The sequence below is a fragment of the Mercenaria mercenaria genome, chromosome 14 (assembly GCF_021730395.1).
Source record: "Mercenaria mercenaria strain notata chromosome 14, MADL_Memer_1, whole genome shotgun sequence".
Classification (NCBI taxonomy): Eukaryota; Metazoa; Mollusca; class Bivalvia; order Venerida; family Veneridae; genus Mercenaria; species Mercenaria mercenaria.
In genome coordinates this window covers 14,060,824-14,080,153 of record NC_069374.1, presented here as the reverse complement: position 1 = coordinate 14,080,153, position 19,330 = coordinate 14,060,824, and the positions used below count along the sequence as shown (strand labels likewise).

The window sequence follows — 19,330 nt, the reverse complement described above, 5'->3', positions numbered from 1 at the left end:
GTAATTTGAAATAAGTCAGTCCATAGTTATCTACCCTGATTGTCTTAGTCCAACTAAGACAATAATGAAATTTCAAATAAGTCCTATAAGTACTTACTGATATAAATTCATTTTGATTACAATCAGGGGAGGTAATAAGATATAAAATAACTCTGGAACCTACGATTGGATCTGACAGATACATCATGGAATCCAAGACTTATTGTAGTTAAAGATATTTTGTAACTTTGTATCAAATCAAACCATAAATGAATTCTTAAAATGGCTGCAAAAGCCAAAATAGCAAATTTTGGACATTTAAGGGCCCATAACTCTGGAAACCATGAAGGAATCCGGCCAGTTCAAGACAGGGACCAAGATCTTGTTGTGATACAAGTTGTGTGCAAGTTTGGTTAAAATCAAATCATAAATGAAGCTGCTATTGTGCAGAGAAGGTCAAAATAGCTAATTTTTGCCCTTTTAGGAGCAATAACTCTGGAACCCATAATGGATTCTTGCAAGTTCAAGAAAGACTCTGAGAGCTTATGGTGACACAAGTTTTGTTCAAGTTTGATTAAATTCAAATCATAAATGAAACGGCTATTGTGCAGAGAAGGTCAAAATAGATAATTCTGGCCCTTTCAGGGGCCATCACTCTGGAACCCATAATGGGACCTGGCCATTTCAAGAAAGGAACTGAGATCTTATGGAGATACAAGTTGTATGCAAGTTTGGTTAAAATAAAATCATAAATGAAACCTCTATTGTGCAGACAACAAATTGTTGATGCACTGACGGACTGACGATGGATGAAGGGTGATCACAAAAGCTCACCTTGTCACTATGTGACATGTAAGCTAAAAAAGAGTTTGACCCCATACTGCTTCATTTGAATGGAACTGGTATCTGATATGAAATATCTGGGTAAAATTGTTTGGTCAAATCCAACCAAGAACAATAAAGATACAGACACACACAAAATCAATGTGGGCACTCAATAAAAGATAATAATTCAAACAGTAAGGTAGAAAGATTATCATGATCAATGTACACTGCATTTCCTCTAAATGTCCTCTGTCATTTCGTGCAATTTACAAACATTCCCTACAGAAGGTTTCAAGAATATTCAAGAAGGGGGATTACTCAAAGTAAAAAGGCAGAGTCGTGGCTCTTGCACCTAACACAGTATCATGTTTGCTAAGATTTCATAACCCATCCGGAAATGACAAAATTACAGACTGGGCAGTAAAATAAAGGGTGATAAAAAGAAAGAAGGGTTCTTACAAACAACATACTGTCATGTCATGCTGATCATTGGTGCAAAGTTTCGTTTGAAATTCATCCAAGAGTGACAAGTTTCAGACCAGACAGAAAATCCAGCTGGACATTCAATAAAGGAAGATAATTCAAACAGCAAGACTAATTCATTCACAGTAGTTTTATGGGTAATACTGATCAATGAATGACATCACTGACTGAATATAAAACTTGTAGCATATTCAGAAACTGGAGAGGATTAATAAAGTAAGACTTGTAGATGTTTGGTTCTTACATATGACATACTGTCATGTCAATCTGTAATTTGTGCAATGTAGATTTCAAAATTCATCCATGAATGATAAAGATAAGATCGGACACAAATTTGAGATAACAAACTAACCAAGGGACACTGCTATTCCTGTATGCTGCCCCAGCAATCCTGCCTTTTGTGGGGGAAGCATAAACAAGACAGTCATAATGATCCTGGCTTGCTCACCTGAGTTATATTAGCTACATGTTTCAAATGGCAAACTAATGCTAAAATAGGGTTAGCAGATCACATTCATGGTCACTGAAAGTCAGTTTTAAGATTGGTGTGCAAAACTGAACATGTCATCCGAATTTCAAGCCAGTATCTTAAAAAATAAGAGTGTAGATCAGTAGGTCAAGGTCACAGTAAGGTGACCACTTATCAATTGAGGTCATCTAATCATTGTAATTAAACATTCTAGGAAATATGATCTGATAATTTTTTTTAGCATTTTTAGCTATGTCACTCATACAAGGGCTGTTCAAAATATATTTAGACTTTTTTCTCTAGCTTTTACATTCTTCAGTACAGCAAAACAAGAAATATACTATCATAATTCGCAATTTTTCTACTAACTGTACTGCAAATTTGACATATTTATGACTATACAATCAGGAGTTATGCCTTCTAACAGTCCCTTACATGAACCCGGCGCATGGTGATCATATTTCAATGACGTTAACAACGTCTTGCCTTCATCGAAATGCTTTCTTTAAGTTTGCATTTAATTTTTTATTTTTAAATTAATTTTATAAATTAAAATGAACAATACCTATGTCATAATATGTTGTTTGGCTAGAATACTAGAGAAGTATGAAGCATCTCAGACAGGGTGCTCCACGTGAGTACTTGGTCTTTATCCAAGACGTCACACATAGAATCACAGATTTTTGTTTTGTTTTGCTGAAGTTAGGCAATTCTGAACCATTTGCAAATCGTTTTTACCACTTGAAGATCGAGACACAGATGACCGAACATTGTTTAGGCGCCTGCTTCATTTGTTTATAAATTTCAGTTTCTATACGTCAAAATTTTTACGTAACTAATCAATTGTCCGATTTGCTATGCGAGTCAATTACAACATTACATGCATTATTAACAGTAATACTCACTTAATTTAGGCATAGGAAAAAGAGATCAATATAACTGCACCTTTACTAATCCTACCAGGTGTTCTGTATTACAAAGTGCTTCTATTGTGACATTTCGATACAAGCAAAACTGCACTATAAAATACTTACTGGTATTTCATTTTATTACCGGCTTGTTAAAAGTTATTTTTTACCAAAAGTTAGTTGACAAAATCATAGAAACCAGTGGTTCAGGGTTAAATCAAATACATATTAATAAATCCTAAACGATTTTGTTGTGCAAAAATGTATATTATTGTGTTTTAAACCGTTTTCGTTTTCTACTCTATTGTGTAATTGCAAGGGAAGTAAACTAATAAATATCTCTGCTTTAATTAAAGTACTAGCCCAAGGCAAGAGCTGGCATTCTTTGCGGATCACAACTTTGAATTAAATATTAATATTTCTGTTATTGATATTAGCAAAACTATCATACATTGCATATTTGTGAAATCATTTTTGTTAATTTCAAGGACTTGGAAATCAATTTCTAGACTTTATTTAATGTATTTCTGTCAATGAAAATGTTAGGGTCTATCTCTACTTAATTCAAACGTTATTTACTTCCGCCTCCCACGCCGAATTCAATGACACCATACTCACGATGCATGTGTCCCTGACGTGTTGCTGCACAATTTTGGGCAAACAAGTATACTATCGTTGTGCGAACATAAGCGATCAAATTCAAATCTTGACAGATGAAAAAGCTAATGCAACGGTTATGTGTAGTTATGGTAAATAAAACATTCTACGCGCTTTGTCTTTCTGATAGCAGATATGTTATAAAAAATGTATGAACAAATTACAGAAAGATTGCAAAATACAATGATATATTTCACATTGCTCTTTGCAAAATATGCAGCTTTTGACAGCCAAAGTCTGTCATTTCTGAACCACCCTCATATATATCAAGTGACCCCAAAGGTGGGGTCTCTTTTCACACAAGGGGCATTCTTGAACAATTGTCTTTGAGATCCACTAGGCAACTATCAAATAAATCAAAGGCCTAAGCCTTGAGCTTTCAGACAAGAAGATATTTTTTTAAGTTTATATTAAACTTGGGCCCTATAGGGCAGGGCCTCTTTTCACCCCAGCAGCATAATTTGTAAAATTTTGGTAAAGGAATACTAGGCAAGGCAACATACCAAATATCAAAAGCCTATGCCTTGCAGTTTCAGGCAAGAAGATTTTAAAAGCTTTATCCTGTATAAGTCTATGTAAAACTCCAGACCCCCAATGGCAGGGCCTATTTTCACAGCAGGGTAATAATTTTGATAATTTTAGCAGAAGACCACAATGCAATGTTACAGCCAAATATCCAAGGCCTAGGTCTTGTGGTTTTAGAAAAAAAAGATTTTCAAAGTTCTTTCCAATATTATTATAATTATTATACCAGATTTATATAGCGCCCGTTTCATGATCAATTTCACGTTCAAATGCACTTTACATAGTTCAAATGCAGCCACACAAGGGCGCATAATTCATTCTCTACTAGTACAGACACAGAGCGATCTGACCAGAGGGACAGAGTGAGACAAAGCTCCCACGACAGAGATCAGAAATCAGATACAGGCTTGTCCGGCTAACTTAGCCTAGCTCGTTTCGAATAGACAGCCTGGTTTTTTAAAGACCAAGTGTACAGCACTGATACACGCAAGTATTGCCTGGGTTCCTGACCAGTTCACCTCTAGTTGGGTGGGAAACACTGAAAAGTGTTTCTGAAAATTCCCGAGTAGCTGCCGGGGATCGAACCCCCGACCTCAGGACTGGAAGGCCAGTGTGCAAACCACTGAGCTATCCGTCCACACTATATGTCTTTGTAAAACTTCGTACACCCGGGGCTGGGCCTCTTTTCACCCGAGGAGCACAATTTCAGCATAGAGGACCATTAGCTGATGTTATAAGCCAAATATAAATGACTTACGCCTTGTAGTTTTGGACAAGAACTTTTTCCTTTTGGTTGCAATGGCAACCAGAGTTCTGCATGGAACTCAATTCTTTGAACAATTCTGAAAGAGGGCCACCCAAGGGTCACTCCTGTGGAATTCTGCCCATTGGTTTTCAAGATGAAGATTTTTTAGAAAATGTTGACAAACACATGACACTAGACACATGACGATTGATGGACATTCAGCAGTCACAAAAGCTCACTATGAGCTTTTGACTCAGGTGAGCTAAAATTAGTCAGGCTACATGCAGATATATCAATACTTACCTAGGACCTCCTGAGAAAGGCACAAATGCAAATGGATCCATTTTTTCTACATTTTCATGAAGAAATCTCTCAGGTCTATACTCATTAAAATCACTGCCCCATACTGCTGGGTTGTGGTGAAGCGCATACAAATGTACTATAATATTTGTACCTGAAATTTTGTGATAATCCTGAAATTTTGTGAAAAATTTATTACATAACGTGTCTGCATTTAATCTTAACATCATTCTTGATTTTCATTGAACAAATGTGAGGTCCAACCTGTGTAAAGGAGGCAGACAAAGTAGCCCTTACCTGGATGGACAGATTGATTCTGTCATTTCTGCTAGTTCAGATCAAAACTCAGCTTGCACATCTGTGTAGTCTGATCATGGCCTGCACTGTTCGCCATTCATTAAGTATCTTTCGGTATCACCCCTTTTAACAGTTAATGGTACTTTCCAAAATAAAAGATGGACAAGTTCATTACAGTAATTCAGCAGGGTAAGGGTTAACAACAGAGAAGATTGGTAACTATTTAACAACTCTACCTCAAAGACATTATTAAAATGTGTACATAAGATTGGAATAATGGATTTTTAAAACCCTAAGTCACATTACCTGTATCATGAAAAGAGTTATTATATTCATAATAGGCATATGCCTATCATACCTGAAGGTATTGTGTATCCTTCCACTTGTAATTCCTCTGTTGTATGTCTCTGTACAACATGTACCGGGCTAGAATATCTTAATCCCTCTTTTATACACATGTTCAGGTACTCAAACTTTGCCAAATCCTTCCTGAAATTAAAAGAACTTCTTTACTCTCCCCCATCATTATCATCTATCATTTTCTCAATTTTCCTTAAAATAGCCTTTAAATGATTAAGATGTTATCATCTTGTTTTTCTAATCATTATATGTATGTTTGACACAGAAATGTACCCGGGTAGAACATTATCCACCTTCGGGAACTTAAGTGGATTGGTTCTTTTACTAACAAATTGACACCACTCAAAACATAAGTACTGAACAGGGTCAGGCAATATAGATATACAGTACTATAAAATCAAATGATACTTTCTTTGACTGTGTACATCAGATACATAATTTTACATGCTGCATGGCCAAGAGTGAAAATTCAAGATCTTGTGTTCACAAGTGAATGATATTTTCAACTGATTTTACACGTAAAGCAATCTAATTTGCTTTCACTGAATATCTTTTCAATAGTAAGGTAAATATTACCTGTTTTAAAAGTCCTTCATCAGTTAACAAGAGCTGTCCATAAGACAGCCAAGCTCGACTATTCGAAATATTGTCCCAGAAGCAGGAAATTATTACCCAAAATGTTAAAATATCAACAGTTTTAAGTTCAAAAGGGGACATAATTTGACCAAAATACAGATCAAAGTTATGAGACTTGATGCTATCAACTAGTTTCATAACCCTGAAGGCACAGGTGAAGTTTCAATTCAATATCTGCATTAGTTTTGGAAATAGTAACTTGCATGTAAAACTTTAACCAGGATTTTCTAAGTCCAAAAGGGGGCATAATTTGCTCAAAATACATGTCAGAGTTATGGAACTTGGCCCAGTGAGGTTGGCAACTGACCTCGAAAAAGAAAAAGTAAGTTTCAAAGCTGTATGCCTTTAAATGATAGCTGTATGTTCATGCAAAACTTTAACCAAGGTGTGACACCGATGTCGACGCCAGGGAGAGTAGAATAGCTACACTATTCTTCATACAAGATATCTTCAACTGTTATAATTTTTATTACCCAATATATTTCCACTCTAATATTTCAATAATTCAAAGAAGGATGTTAATATTCAAACACAGCAAGCTCCTTGGGTTTTGATGACACTGGGGCCATAAAGACATGTAATTAGGTCATTTACCATGTTATGTCATCCGATTCTCTGCCTGTAAGTATATCATCAACTTCTTGTCGAACCTTCTCTTGTATTTCTTGGTTCTGTGCCAAACATAGCAATGTATAAGATATTCCAGAGGTAGTAGTATCATGTGCTGAAATAACAAGAAACCTGCTGACTGAACACACCTTCCAACATTAAGAAATTACATTAACCTTTAGCCTGCTGACGGCGAATATTTCAGCCTTTGCGACCAGTGCAGACCAAGATCAGCCTGCACATCCGTGCAGTCTGATCATGGTCTGCACTGTTCGCTATTCAGTTAGTAAATTTTCAGTGAACACCCCTTCGAATAATAAATGGTATTGCCCAAACTGAATGATGGAACAGTCCATTTTAGAAATTTAGCAGGCTAAGGGTTAAAACTTCTTTCATTCAAGCTGGGATAATTCAAACACCACCCTTCACTAGAACTCATTGCTAAGTTCTGACAAAATCTTTGCTGGCAATAGAATATTCACAACTGTTGTTGTTGTTATTCACTGACTTTGTCACTATGTATTATGTCCAGTCATCTGTTTGTAATTCAGCATATCATGCTATTGATTTACTGAACGATTCATGCTATATTATGTGAACATGTAAAAGAAGTTTCTCTGGAAATAAAATATAAATTACAAAAAAAAAAAAGTTCCGACAAACTCCTCATGTGTTTTTATTGTTTGATGGCTTGAACTACCGATGACTCGAACAAAATCTGTCGGTCCCAACAACTCCTAGATAACAAAGTTTAACTGTATGTATGTAAAATAACAAATTCAAATAATTTTCGATATTTAAATCACCAATTGTTCCTTTAAGTAACTACATACTGTCATAAAGTCACTGTCAAATAATTTATGATAACAGTCAATACTGATTTTAATGGACAGATCTTGACTATAGCAAGTCAGAAAACTTTTAAATGAACCGTTTGTGCGTTTGTAAAACTCCCAACCTATTTAGTTTTTGTAAAGTCGAAATGTGCATTTTGGATGATGCGAATTATAGCACAAGCTACATGTGCACACTGACAGTGGTCACACTCAGAGTTCTGCTGATGCTGAAAATATTAGGGCCATTCTGAAACTTTTTGGGCCATTCAAATATCACATTTAAAAACTTTGCTTTTCTTATGCTTTATACACAAAGTTTATGTCATTAATTCTTCTTTCTTACAATTTAACCATAAGTTCTTATGAAAGCTCCATTTGACAGATGTTTTACTATACTTTTTCTACCATTGTTTTCAGATTAATAAAATTACTTTACTGGGTTGGGTAGGATCACTATGTGATTCTGAGGCTGTTGTTTAATGTTCAGCGCAATCTATAGATGGGCAGGAGGACTGAAAAATTTGTGCAAAATTGCTTTTCCTTTAGGTGCGGTCACAGTTGTTGTTGTCTTGAAGTTTCCTCTGTTGTTTGTCGGAGCATGAATGAAAATCTCTCGGTGAATATTGAAGGCGGGTAGTAATCCTTTCCATAAAATTGAAGATGAGCCCAGAATCGATAAATCGAAGACCACTAGAGAATAATAAATCCAATCCAAGAATAAGAACACTTTTATCCTGGAATCACCTTTTGACTGCTTTTAGCCTTATTTCATTAGATCTTAACACATTCATAAATTCTGACTAATTTCAAGTTAAAAAAGTTCAATATAACTCACGAATGAATTAAGTATATTACACTGATATTAATATTATACAATATACGGTAGACAAATATGATTCACACTAGAGCTATCACTAAAGGTGATGAATGTACCCCCGCATGCACTGACACAGTACACTGCAATCTGACACACACAAGATTGCATAATTATGTGGACTGTATGTATATAGACTGTATGTATACAGTATAGTATATAGTATAGTAACAAAAAACAAAGTCCCATAACTATGCAGAATATTTATCTAAAAGAATGTAACATGCACCATGCACAACTAGGGTTGGTACTGATCACTTGTGTGAAGTTTCATTAAATTGTGTGTAAGGGTTTGGTAGATTAGGCATGCACAAGACTGCATATGCAGACTGTAGGTACATAGTATGTTAACAAGAAACAAAGTCCCATAACTCTGCAATTTTTGTCGCTGAAAGAACCTAACATGCCCCATGCACAACTACTGTTGTTACTGATCACTTGTGTGAAGTTTCATTAAATTGTGTCAAGGGGATGAGGAGAGATGGTGCACACAAGATTGTGTCTATGTATATAGTATAGTAACAAAAAAACAAAGTCCCATAACTCTGCAAATTTTTTTTCTGAAAGAACCTAACATGCCCCATGCACAACTACTCTTGTTACTGATCACTTGTGTGAAGTTTCATTAAATTGTGTCGAGGGGATGAGGAGAGATGGTGCGCACAAGATTGTGTCTATGTATATAGTATAGTAACCAAAAAACAAAGTCCCATAACTCTGCAAATTTTTTTTCTAAAAGAACCTAACATCCCCCATGCACAACTGCTGTTGGTACTGGTCACTTGTGTGAAGTTTCATTAAATTGTGTCAAGGGGATGAGGAGAGATTGTGCGCACAAGATTGTGTCTATGTACATAGTAACAAGAAAACAAAGTCCCATAACTCTGCAATTTTTTTTTCTAAAAGAACCTAACATGCCCCATGCACAACTACTGTTGGTACTGATCACTTGTGTGAAGTTTCATTAAATTCTGTCAAGGGGATAAGGAGAGATGGTGCGCACAAGATTGCGTCTACGGACAGACGACCAGACGGACAGACAGACAGACAGACAGACAACCTGAAACCAGTATACCCCCCCTTACAACTTTGTTGTCGGGGGGTACAAATATTCATACATGTATGTGCTTATGTATATTTCACTGATATTAAAGTTTTATAATATACATAAAATATACATTTTGATACAATGATGGTGCAATTGTCATGACAAATTATTTTTTCAAATTTGTCGCAGTAATCTCCCCTGGAGGTATGTCTATCTATGCAAGACCGGCACACTTACGATTGTAATTGGGTTTGATTTTTAGATTTTGTGGCGTGCCAAAGGCCCATCGACGCAAATTCTGGTGAGCCATTCGTATTTTTATTGCGCCAATGGTGCAAAAAAGCAGTCTCCGCAGAACACTGCACGCTTCAAGAATCAGAAAGAGACTACCGTAGTGGATAAAATTTAACAAGTAATAATATGTGAATATCAATGTATTTTAGTACAAGTTAAAACATTTGTGTTTATAAATCCTTAAGTGTATGGAAGATCTGAATTATATCATTATATATTTTCATGAAGATATTAAATAAATTAGGCTGTTTTTGAAGTACATGAGGTAACTCTTTATACACTCCTAATGCAATTCGTACCAGAATGAAAACAAATTATTTTTACCTGTTTTAAATTTCTTCGATATAACAGCTTACCTTCAAACATGAATGTATCCACTTCACAGCGGATATCATAATCACAGAGTCCCACACCATCCTCATCTTTAGCTGTTATCAAAATATCCAGGAAGTCTAAATATCTTTTCCTGTTACCGTCATTGCTTGGCAATCCTTCGATTTCCTGAAATAATTTTAATACACAACATGCTGGACCTAAATATGATGAAAGCTGGTGATGAAAATCCTCCATACACTAGTACAGCTTGTAAAACTGAAATTCAAACTGCAGTAATTTGGGAAATCTTGGCTGTATTTCTCTATCAAACAACTTAATAATATTTATGAAGTCTTAAAATTGTACAAAAATGCACTTTACTTTGAAGTGATATATAGGCGATAGTCACATGATATAAATGTGAAGTAAAAGAAAGTAATCTGTATTCCATATAACACTGGAAAATATCAACTTAATTAATACTGATTTAATTATGACAGCTGGTACATGGTTATGTTTCTACCAGCTTAAATTTACCTTAATCTCCACACAATCCTGTTTAAAGTTAAAGCTTTAGTTATGGTAGGCTTTTCTTAAGCTTTTCACATTGAAGCAACTCTAAGCAATGCACACCTAAAAGTACTATATCTTGTTTTGTTTGTTCGGTTTAGAGTCACACTGACACGTGTTAGGACAGATGGCAAACTTTCCAGTTTTGATGGTAAAAGAAGGTGCCTCTGTGGGCATTATGTTAGGCAGGCACTTGAGTAGAAGTTCAGACTTTCCATAAGCCAGCTGGGGACCATTTCATCACATGATGAAATTACACCTCAAGTAAGGTTTCTAACCCATATCAGGAAGAGGACAGATTCCAAGTTAGAAGCCTTCATCACACAGCTATGGAGTCCCCTACATAACTATAAGCACTTCACCTTTAGCCTGCTAAATTTCTAAAATGGATTGGTCCATCATTCAATTTTGGCAGTACCATTTATTGTTCAAAGGGATGTTCAATGAAAATTTACTGACTGAATAGCGAACAGTGCAGACCATGATCAGCCTGCAAGGATGTGCAGGCAGATCTTGGTCTGCACTGGTCGCAAAGGCAGAGTCACTTGCTGCCAGAAGTCTAGGTTAACCTGCTTAAAAATTCATTTATTTTGTTGAGTTTAACGTCACACCGACACCATTTTAGGTCATATGGCGACTTTCCAGCTTTAATGGTGGAAGAAGACCCCAGGTGCCCCACCGTGCATTATTTCATCACAAGCGGGCACCTGAGTAGAACCACCAACCTTCCGTAAGCAAGCTGGATAGCTTCCTCACATGAAGAATTCAACGCCCCGAGTGAGGCTCGAACCCATATCGATGAGGGGCAAGTAATTTGAAGTCAGCGACCTTAACCACTCGACCATGGAGGCCCCAACCTCCTTAAAAAACATGACTACAATGTACCTACTAAAACCTTTTTCCTTTTCTGTATAATATCTTCAGCAACTTTGTGAACATAATCACATAACTTGGAAAACTCTCTGCCATCTTTTGTGAAATTGAAATACACCCAATCTAATATATGGAACAAATTTCTGAAAAATAAAATGTTACACAACTGATTATTTTGGAATGTTTCAAGTCAGAAAAACCTACAAATTTAGTCCATGGCAAAGTGTTTAAGAAACATACTTAAAATGTCTGGCAGAACCTTTGAGCCAAGTAAATCACCCATTTCTGTCTTTTACACATTCTTTTATATCAAAAATCCGTCAAGTAGTAAGGTACCAACCATTTATACCCTATTCAGGTGTGTTGGCTTTTGATTTGTTAGGAAAGACTGCGTTTGGAAAAAGGGCCTCAGCAATTCTATCCTTACGAAATATTTTCTCAGGAAAACACGTGAATTTAAACAAAGTAACACAGGATGCCTTCATACTTTTATGATTACTCATAATGATTGGTAAATCATTTTTAATATATCGGTATGACACTGATTCTTTGACTCTGTCACATTTCACAGTAAGAGCTGTTGGGGGACAGCAATGCCTGACTATTCAACAGCCTTATCAACTGAACAGATATATCTGTTTGTTTGTTTGGGTTTAACGCTCTTTTTCAACAGTATTTCAGTCATGTTACGGCGGGCAGTTAACCTAACCAGTGTTCCTGGATTCTGTACCAGTACAAACCTGTTCTCCGCAAGTAAATGTCAACTTCCCTACATGAATCAGAGGTGGCGGACTAATGATTTCAGACACAATGTTGTTTATCAAATAGTTACAGAGAACATACGCTCCACCTGAGGATCGAACTCACGACCCTGCAATCTGTAGACCAACGCTCTAACTACTGAGCTAAGCGGGCTGGCTGAACAGATATAACCTGAACAAAAGATAATTATGTAAAATGCAAACCAGAGTTATGGATCCTATACTGTAACAATGCATGTCAGATCATCACAGTGAACAAGAGTGTAAAGTTTAAAAATTTTACCAAAAGTTGCTGAGTAAAAAAAATGGGCAGATTTTTGTAAAAATGCTATACAGAGTTATGGAACATAAGCACTGCATGTCTGATCATCACAGTGAACAAGTCTGAATCCATTCCCATTAGTGGTTACTGAGATACCAGCTTACATACAAAAACTTAACCAAATTTGGATGCCGAAACCATCAAATGATTGAGTCCAATAGCTCTACCTATTCCTCAAGTAGTTGTGCTAAAAAATAGTTTTGTGTATAAAAACTGTTGATGGCGTAGCGCCAATTCATGTTTTCGAAATTTCCAAAGTCCGGGGACGAGTCAATCATTTGGTTACTTACAATGTCCTTTTTGTCCACAATTCTGTAAGCCTATGAACAGCATTCACATAGGGGTGCTTATCACTGAAAAATAATTGAAGTAAGTTAGTTAGAAAGACACAATTATGTGATATCATTACTACTATTACTATTGTGGTCAAAATTTCATGAAATCTGTGGCTGAACAATCCAGAAATAAAATCCCAACAAATAAAGGAGATGCATATTCATAAGAACTTTCTTTAACAGTAGAATTCAATAAATTTACACCCCTATGAAATAACGATTTTGGTGAAAAACATACACATTTATTGCTAAGAAAACAACTGATATCACAGTATTTTCAAGGCCAATTGACGCACTCTTCCGAAGCAAACTGTAAAAGTTTTACAAAATGATTTTCACAAGACACACAACTGTAATACAAAGAGTAATATTCATTTTTCTACAGTCACACTGACAAACTTCTTTCTTATTACTAAAATGTTGGCCTGTATTTTAACATAATATTATATTTTTTGTTAAGCTGAAAGTGACCAATACAGCACAATTCAATAAAATCTATTTTGCATACATTCCCTAAAGAAGAAAAGTTTTGGCCAAAACCCTAGAAATTTCATTCCAGGCAACAAAAATAATGACTGTAAATTTAGAACCAGATTTGTTTCCTCTGATTACCTTTATTCTGATAAGTGTTAAGACTTACCCCTGTGTCTGAGCATCTGTAATATATGAAAATGCACATCTTCCAATAATATCCAATGAACACAGCCCAATATGTTCAAATGCTTCGAAGTTCTCTCCCCTGTCACAGAATCCCTGTAGCTTGCTCTGCATGATTATAAAAAGAAATTTGATAAATTAATGAATTTCAACTGCATTATGAAGAAATGTAAAATGTATAAATTTTTTCAAAGATTTTGAGCAATACTTTAGTCTTAAAGAAAAAACATTTCCAAAAAGAATATATGTATTCACACTTTTGTTTAAATAACTGCACCATTGTTTGCACTTGTGAAAAAATTGTTAACACAGTGTTAACTACATATCCGCCATTGAAAATGGTTGATCAAGCAGAAAACATGATTTCCAGACAATTCATATGACCTCAAAATTTGAAAAAAATTATTCACTAAACAGCTTCTTTATAAGGTCCTATTTTGGTATTATTCACTATTCTACGATATCCTTAATCCTACCAGTATTTAAATCAGCACCCCATACTTCTTAATGATTTCTTCCATCTTCTGTCAAATATGTCAAAATCTTAAAATAATAATCGGAAACTTAAGATTAGAAGCCAGCTGTGGTAAGTAATTGTTTATTCTTCGTAATGAAAACAGCTATACAAAACATAGCACACTTCATTCAAAATCATGTAGGAAAACATAGCTACTTAACTCACCAACAAAATATCAACACACTTGTTGTTTATGTCTGTATAAGGCTGAAGAATATCAAAGTGGAAGGCTGGAGTGAGCAGTCTACGGTTTCTTGCCCATCTTTCTCCATTTGCAATGAGAAGACCCTCACCTAGCCAGCGCAATCCTGGCACGTACAAAGTCCCAGAAGCCCTTGACTTTGGAGCTTCAATGTAATAAATAAAATCTCCTTTAACCCTTGTCATGCTAGACACAACTGGTTCTGCCTTTGCGGCCAGTGTAGATCATGATCAGCCTGCACATTCGTGCAGTCTAATCATGATCTGCACTGTTCGCCATTCAGTCAGTATCTTTTTGGTAAGCACTGTCAAAATTGAAAGATAGACAAGTTCATTATAGAAATTGAGCATGTTAACAGTTAAAATAGTGAACACTTAATGACAGTTGGTAATTTTTGTGTGAGTATATAATATTGTTAGGCAACTCGGCTTTCTTCAGACCTGAAATGTAGCTAACATGCATATGGCTTTCGGTAAAAAAAATAGAGAATGTAGAAACTGCATATCAAAAATACCTAATGTGTCTACTGTCATTACAGGTACACTATCCTAAACACTAAATTTGTACAATCAAGTATCACTGAGATATATTAAGACACTAAATTATTCTTTGACGACAATTATATAACACAGTCTTCAACTTAGAAAGATGTCATTTTATGAAGCATTTTGATTGTAGTTTAATACCATTCTCGGACCATTTGAGAAGAAAAACATCACTCTTTGCTCAAAGTAAAATACATCATGTAGATTTGATGAGAAATCTAATTATGAGCTGCACCATGAGAAAACCAACATAACATCCGCGCAGTCTGGTCAGGATCCATGCTGTTCGCTAATGGTTTCTCTAATTGCAAATAGGCTTTGAAAGCAAACAGCATAGATCCTGACCAGACTGCGCGGAAACACAGGCTGGTCTGGATCCATGCTGGTGGCAAACACATTATGTTGGTTTTCTCATAGTGCAACTCACATGGATTTGAAGAAATCTTTGCCAATGTTTTTGTATATAGTTCGATGATAAGTCTATTACCTGATGATTTCAAAACCACTTTCACTGTGTCTGGATGTTGGAAAATAAGGACACAGTAAATTCTACCAACCCAGAATCTGAAGAACTTTGGAAACAGCTTCACCATTTCTACATTAAAGTTGTAACCTTCTTCTGTCAACCCAGGGAACTGAAATATGTAAGTAGACAGTCATTTCTACATTAAAGTTGTAACCTTCTTCTGTCAACCCAGGGAACTGAAATATGTAAGTAGACAGTCATTTCTACATTAAAGTTGTAACCGTCTCCTGTCTACCCAGGGAACTGAAATATGTAAGTAGACAGTCATTTCTACATTAAAGTTGTAACTGTCTCCTGTCTACCCAGGGAACTGAAATATGTAAGTAGACAGTCATTTCTACATTAAAGTTGTAACCGTCTCCTGTCTACCCAGGGAACTGAAATATGTAAGTAGACAGTCATTTCTACATTAAAGTTGTAACCGTCTCCTGTCAACCCAGGGAACTGAAATATGTAAGTAGACAGTCATTTCTACATTAAAGTTGTAACCGTCTCCTGTCTACCCAGGGAACTCAAAAATGTAAGTAGACAGTCATTTCTACATTAAAGTTGTAACCGTCTTCTGTCTACCCAGGGAACTGAAATATGTAAGTAGACAGTCATTTCTATATTAAAGCTGTAACCGTCTTCTGTCTACCCAGGGAACTGAAATATGTAAGTAGACAGTCATTTCTATATTAAAGCTGTAACCGTCTTCTGTCTACCCAGGGAACTGAAATATGTAAGTAGACAGTCATTTCTACATTAAAGCTGTAACCGTCTTCTGTCCACCAAGGGAACTGAAATATGTAAGTAGACAGTCATTTCTACATTAAAGCTGTAACCGTCTTCTGTCCACCCAGGGAACTGAAATATGTAAGTAGACAGTCATTTCTACATTAAAGCTGTAACCGTCTCCTGTCCACCCAGGGAACTGAAATATGTAAGTAGACAGTCATTTCTACATTAAAGCTGTAACCGTCTCCTGTCCACCCAGGTAACTGAAATATGTAAGTAGACAGTCATTTCTACATTAAAGCTGTAACCGTCTCCTGTCCACCCAGGGAACTGAAATATGTAAGTAGACAGTCATTTCTACATTAAAGTTGTAACCGTCTCCTGTCCACCCAGGGAACTGAAATATGTAAGTAGACAGTCATTTCTACATTAAAGTTGTAACCGTCTCCTGTCCACCCAGGGAACTGAAATATGTAAGTAGACAGTCATTTCTACATTAAAGTTGTAACCGTCTCCTGTCTACCCAGGGAACTGAAATATGTAAGTAGACAGTCATTTCTACATTAAAGTTGTAACCGTCTCCTGTCTACCCAGGGAACTGAATATTGTAAGTAGACAGTCATTTCTACATTAAAGTTGTAACCGTCTCCTGTCTACCCAGGGAACTGAAATATGTAAGTAGACAGTCATTTCTACATTAAAGCTGTAACCGTCTCCTGTCTACCCAGGGAACTGAAATATGTAAGTAGACAGTCATTTCTACATTAAAGTTGTAACCGTCTCCTGTCTACCCAGGGAACTGAAATATGTAAGTAGACAGTCATTTCTACATTAAAGCTGTAACCTTCTCCTGTCTACCCAGGGAACTAAAATATGTAGGCAGACAGTCATTTCTACATTAAAGTTGTAACCATCTCCTGTCAACCCAGGGAACTATGTAACCTTCTTCTGTCAACCCAGGGAACTGCAATATGTAAGTAGACAGTCATTTCTACATTAAAGTTGTAAACTTCTTCTGTCAACCCAGGGAACTGAAATATGTAAGTAGACAGTCATTTCTACATTAAAGTTGTAACCTTCTTCTGTCTACCCAGGGAACTGAAATATGGAAGTAGACAGTCATTTCTACATTAAAGTTGTAACCGTCTCCTGTCTACCCAGGGAACTAAAGTATGTAAGTAGACAGTCATTTCTACATTAAAGTTGTAACCTTCTCCTGTCTACCCAGGGAACTAAAATATGTAAGTAGACAGTCATTTCTACATTAAAGTTGTAACATTCTTCTGTCTACCCAGGGAACTAAAATATGTAAGTAGACAGTCATTTCTACATTAAAGTTGTAACCTTCTCCTGTCAACCCAGGGAACTAAAATATGTAAGTAGACAGTCATTTCTACATTAAAGTTGTAACCGTCTCCTGTCAACCCAGGGAACTATGTAACCTTCTTCTGTCAACCCAGGGAACTGAAATATGTAAGCAGACAGTCATTTCTACATTAAAGCTGTAACCTTCTTCTGTCAACCCAGGGAACTGAAATATGTAAGTAGACAGTCATTTCTACATTAAAGTTGTAACCTTCTTCTGTCTACCCAGGGAACTAAAATATGTAAGTAGACAGTCATTTCTACATTAAAGTTGTAACCTTCTCCTGTCAACCCAGGGAACTAAAATATGTAAGTAGACAGTCATTTCTACATTAAAGTTGTAACCGTCTCCTGTCAACCCAGGGAACTATGTAACCTTCTTCTGTCAACCCAGGGAACTGAAATATGTAAGTAGACAGTCATTTCTACATTAAAGCTGTAACCTTCTTCTGTCAACCCAGGGAACTGAAATATGTAAGTAGACAGTCATTTCTACATTGAAGCTGTAACCGTCTTCTGTCAACCCAGGGAACTGAAATATGTAAGTAGACAGTCATTTCTACATTAAAGCTGTAACCTTCTTCTGTCAACCCAAGGAACTGAAATATGTAAGTAGACAGTCATTTCTACATTAAAGCTGTAACCTTCTTCTGTCAACCCAGGGAACTGAAATATGTAAGTAGTCAGTCATTTCTACATTAAAGCTGTAACCGTCTCCTGTCTACCCAGGGAACTGAAATATGTAAGTAGACAGTCATTTCTACATTAAAGCTGTAACCGTCTCCTGTCTTCCCAGGGAACTGAAATATGTAAGTAGACAGTCATTTCTACATTAAAGTTGTAACCTTCTCCTGTCAACCCAAGGAACTGAAATATGTAAGTAGACAGTCATTTCTACATTAAAGTTGTAACCGTCTCCTGTCTACCCAGGGAACTGAAATATGTAAGTAGACAGTCATTTCTACATTAAAGTTGTAACCTTCTCCTGTCTACCCAGGGAACTAAAATATGTAAGTAGTCATTTCTACATTAAAGTTGTAACCTTCTCCTGTCTACCCAGGGAACTAAAATCTGTAGGTAGACAGTCATTTCTACATTAAAGTTGTAACCGTCTCCTGTCAACCCAGGGAACTATGTAACCTTCTTCTGTCAACCCAGGGAACTGAAATATGTAAGTAGACAGTCATTTCTACATTAAAGTTGTAACCTTCTTTTGTCAACCCAGGGAACTGAAATATGTAAGTAGACAGTCATTTCTACATTAAAGTTGTAACCTTCTTCTGTCTACCCAGGGAACTGAAATATGTAAGTAGACAGTCATTTCTACATTAAAGTTGTAACCGTCTCCTGTCTACCCAGGGAACTAAAGTATGTAAGTAGACAGTCATTTCTACATTAAAGTTGTAACCTTCTTCTGTCTACCCAGGGAACTGAAATATGTAAGTAGACAGTCATTTCTACATTAAAGTTGTAACCTTCTCCTGTCTAACCAGGGAACTAAAATATGTAAGTAGTCATTTCTACATTAAAGTTGTAACCTTCTCCTGTCTACCCAGGGAACTAAAATATGTAGGTAGACAGTCATTTCTACATTAAAGTTGTAACCGTCTCCTATCAACCCAGGGAACTATGTAACCTTCTTCTGTCAACCCAGGGAACTGCAATATGTAAGTAGACAGTCATTTCTACATTAAAGTTGTAACCTCTTTTGTCAACCCAGGGAACTGAAATATGTAAGTAGACAGTCATTCTACATTAAAGTTGTAACCTTCTTCTGTCT

The 19,330-nt window shown here is 36.2% G+C and overlaps 1 protein-coding gene across 3 annotated transcripts in view; it reads right to left on the bottom strand.

Moving 5' to 3' along the window:
• Positions 1-19,330, bottom strand: part of LOC123526430 (cytochrome P450 4F2-like) — a 46,695-nt gene that overhangs the window by 8,337 nt on the left and 19,028 nt on the right. For 2 of the 3 annotated variants that reach the window (XR_008366978.1, XM_045305565.2), the window contains exons 3-11: positions 15,430-15,577; positions 14,361-14,542; positions 13,662-13,786; positions 12,977-13,039; positions 11,616-11,746; positions 10,202-10,378; positions 6,779-6,908; positions 5,547-5,677; positions 4,895-5,045 (exon numbers count right to left, since the gene is read on the bottom strand). Coding sequence is in view for 2 of the 3 variants with exons in the window: in XM_045305565.2 (XP_045161500.2) it covers positions 4,895-5,045; positions 5,547-5,677; positions 6,779-6,908; positions 10,202-10,378; positions 11,616-11,746; positions 12,977-13,039; positions 13,662-13,786; positions 14,361-14,542; positions 15,430-15,577 (1,238 nt within the window). In the remaining variant the exon portion in view is untranslated. The remainder of the gene's footprint in view (positions 1-4,894; positions 5,046-5,546; positions 5,678-6,778; positions 6,909-10,201; positions 10,379-11,615; positions 11,747-12,976; positions 13,040-13,661; positions 13,787-14,360; positions 14,543-15,429; positions 15,578-19,330) is intronic. The other variant, XM_053522968.1, reaches the window with a different exon arrangement.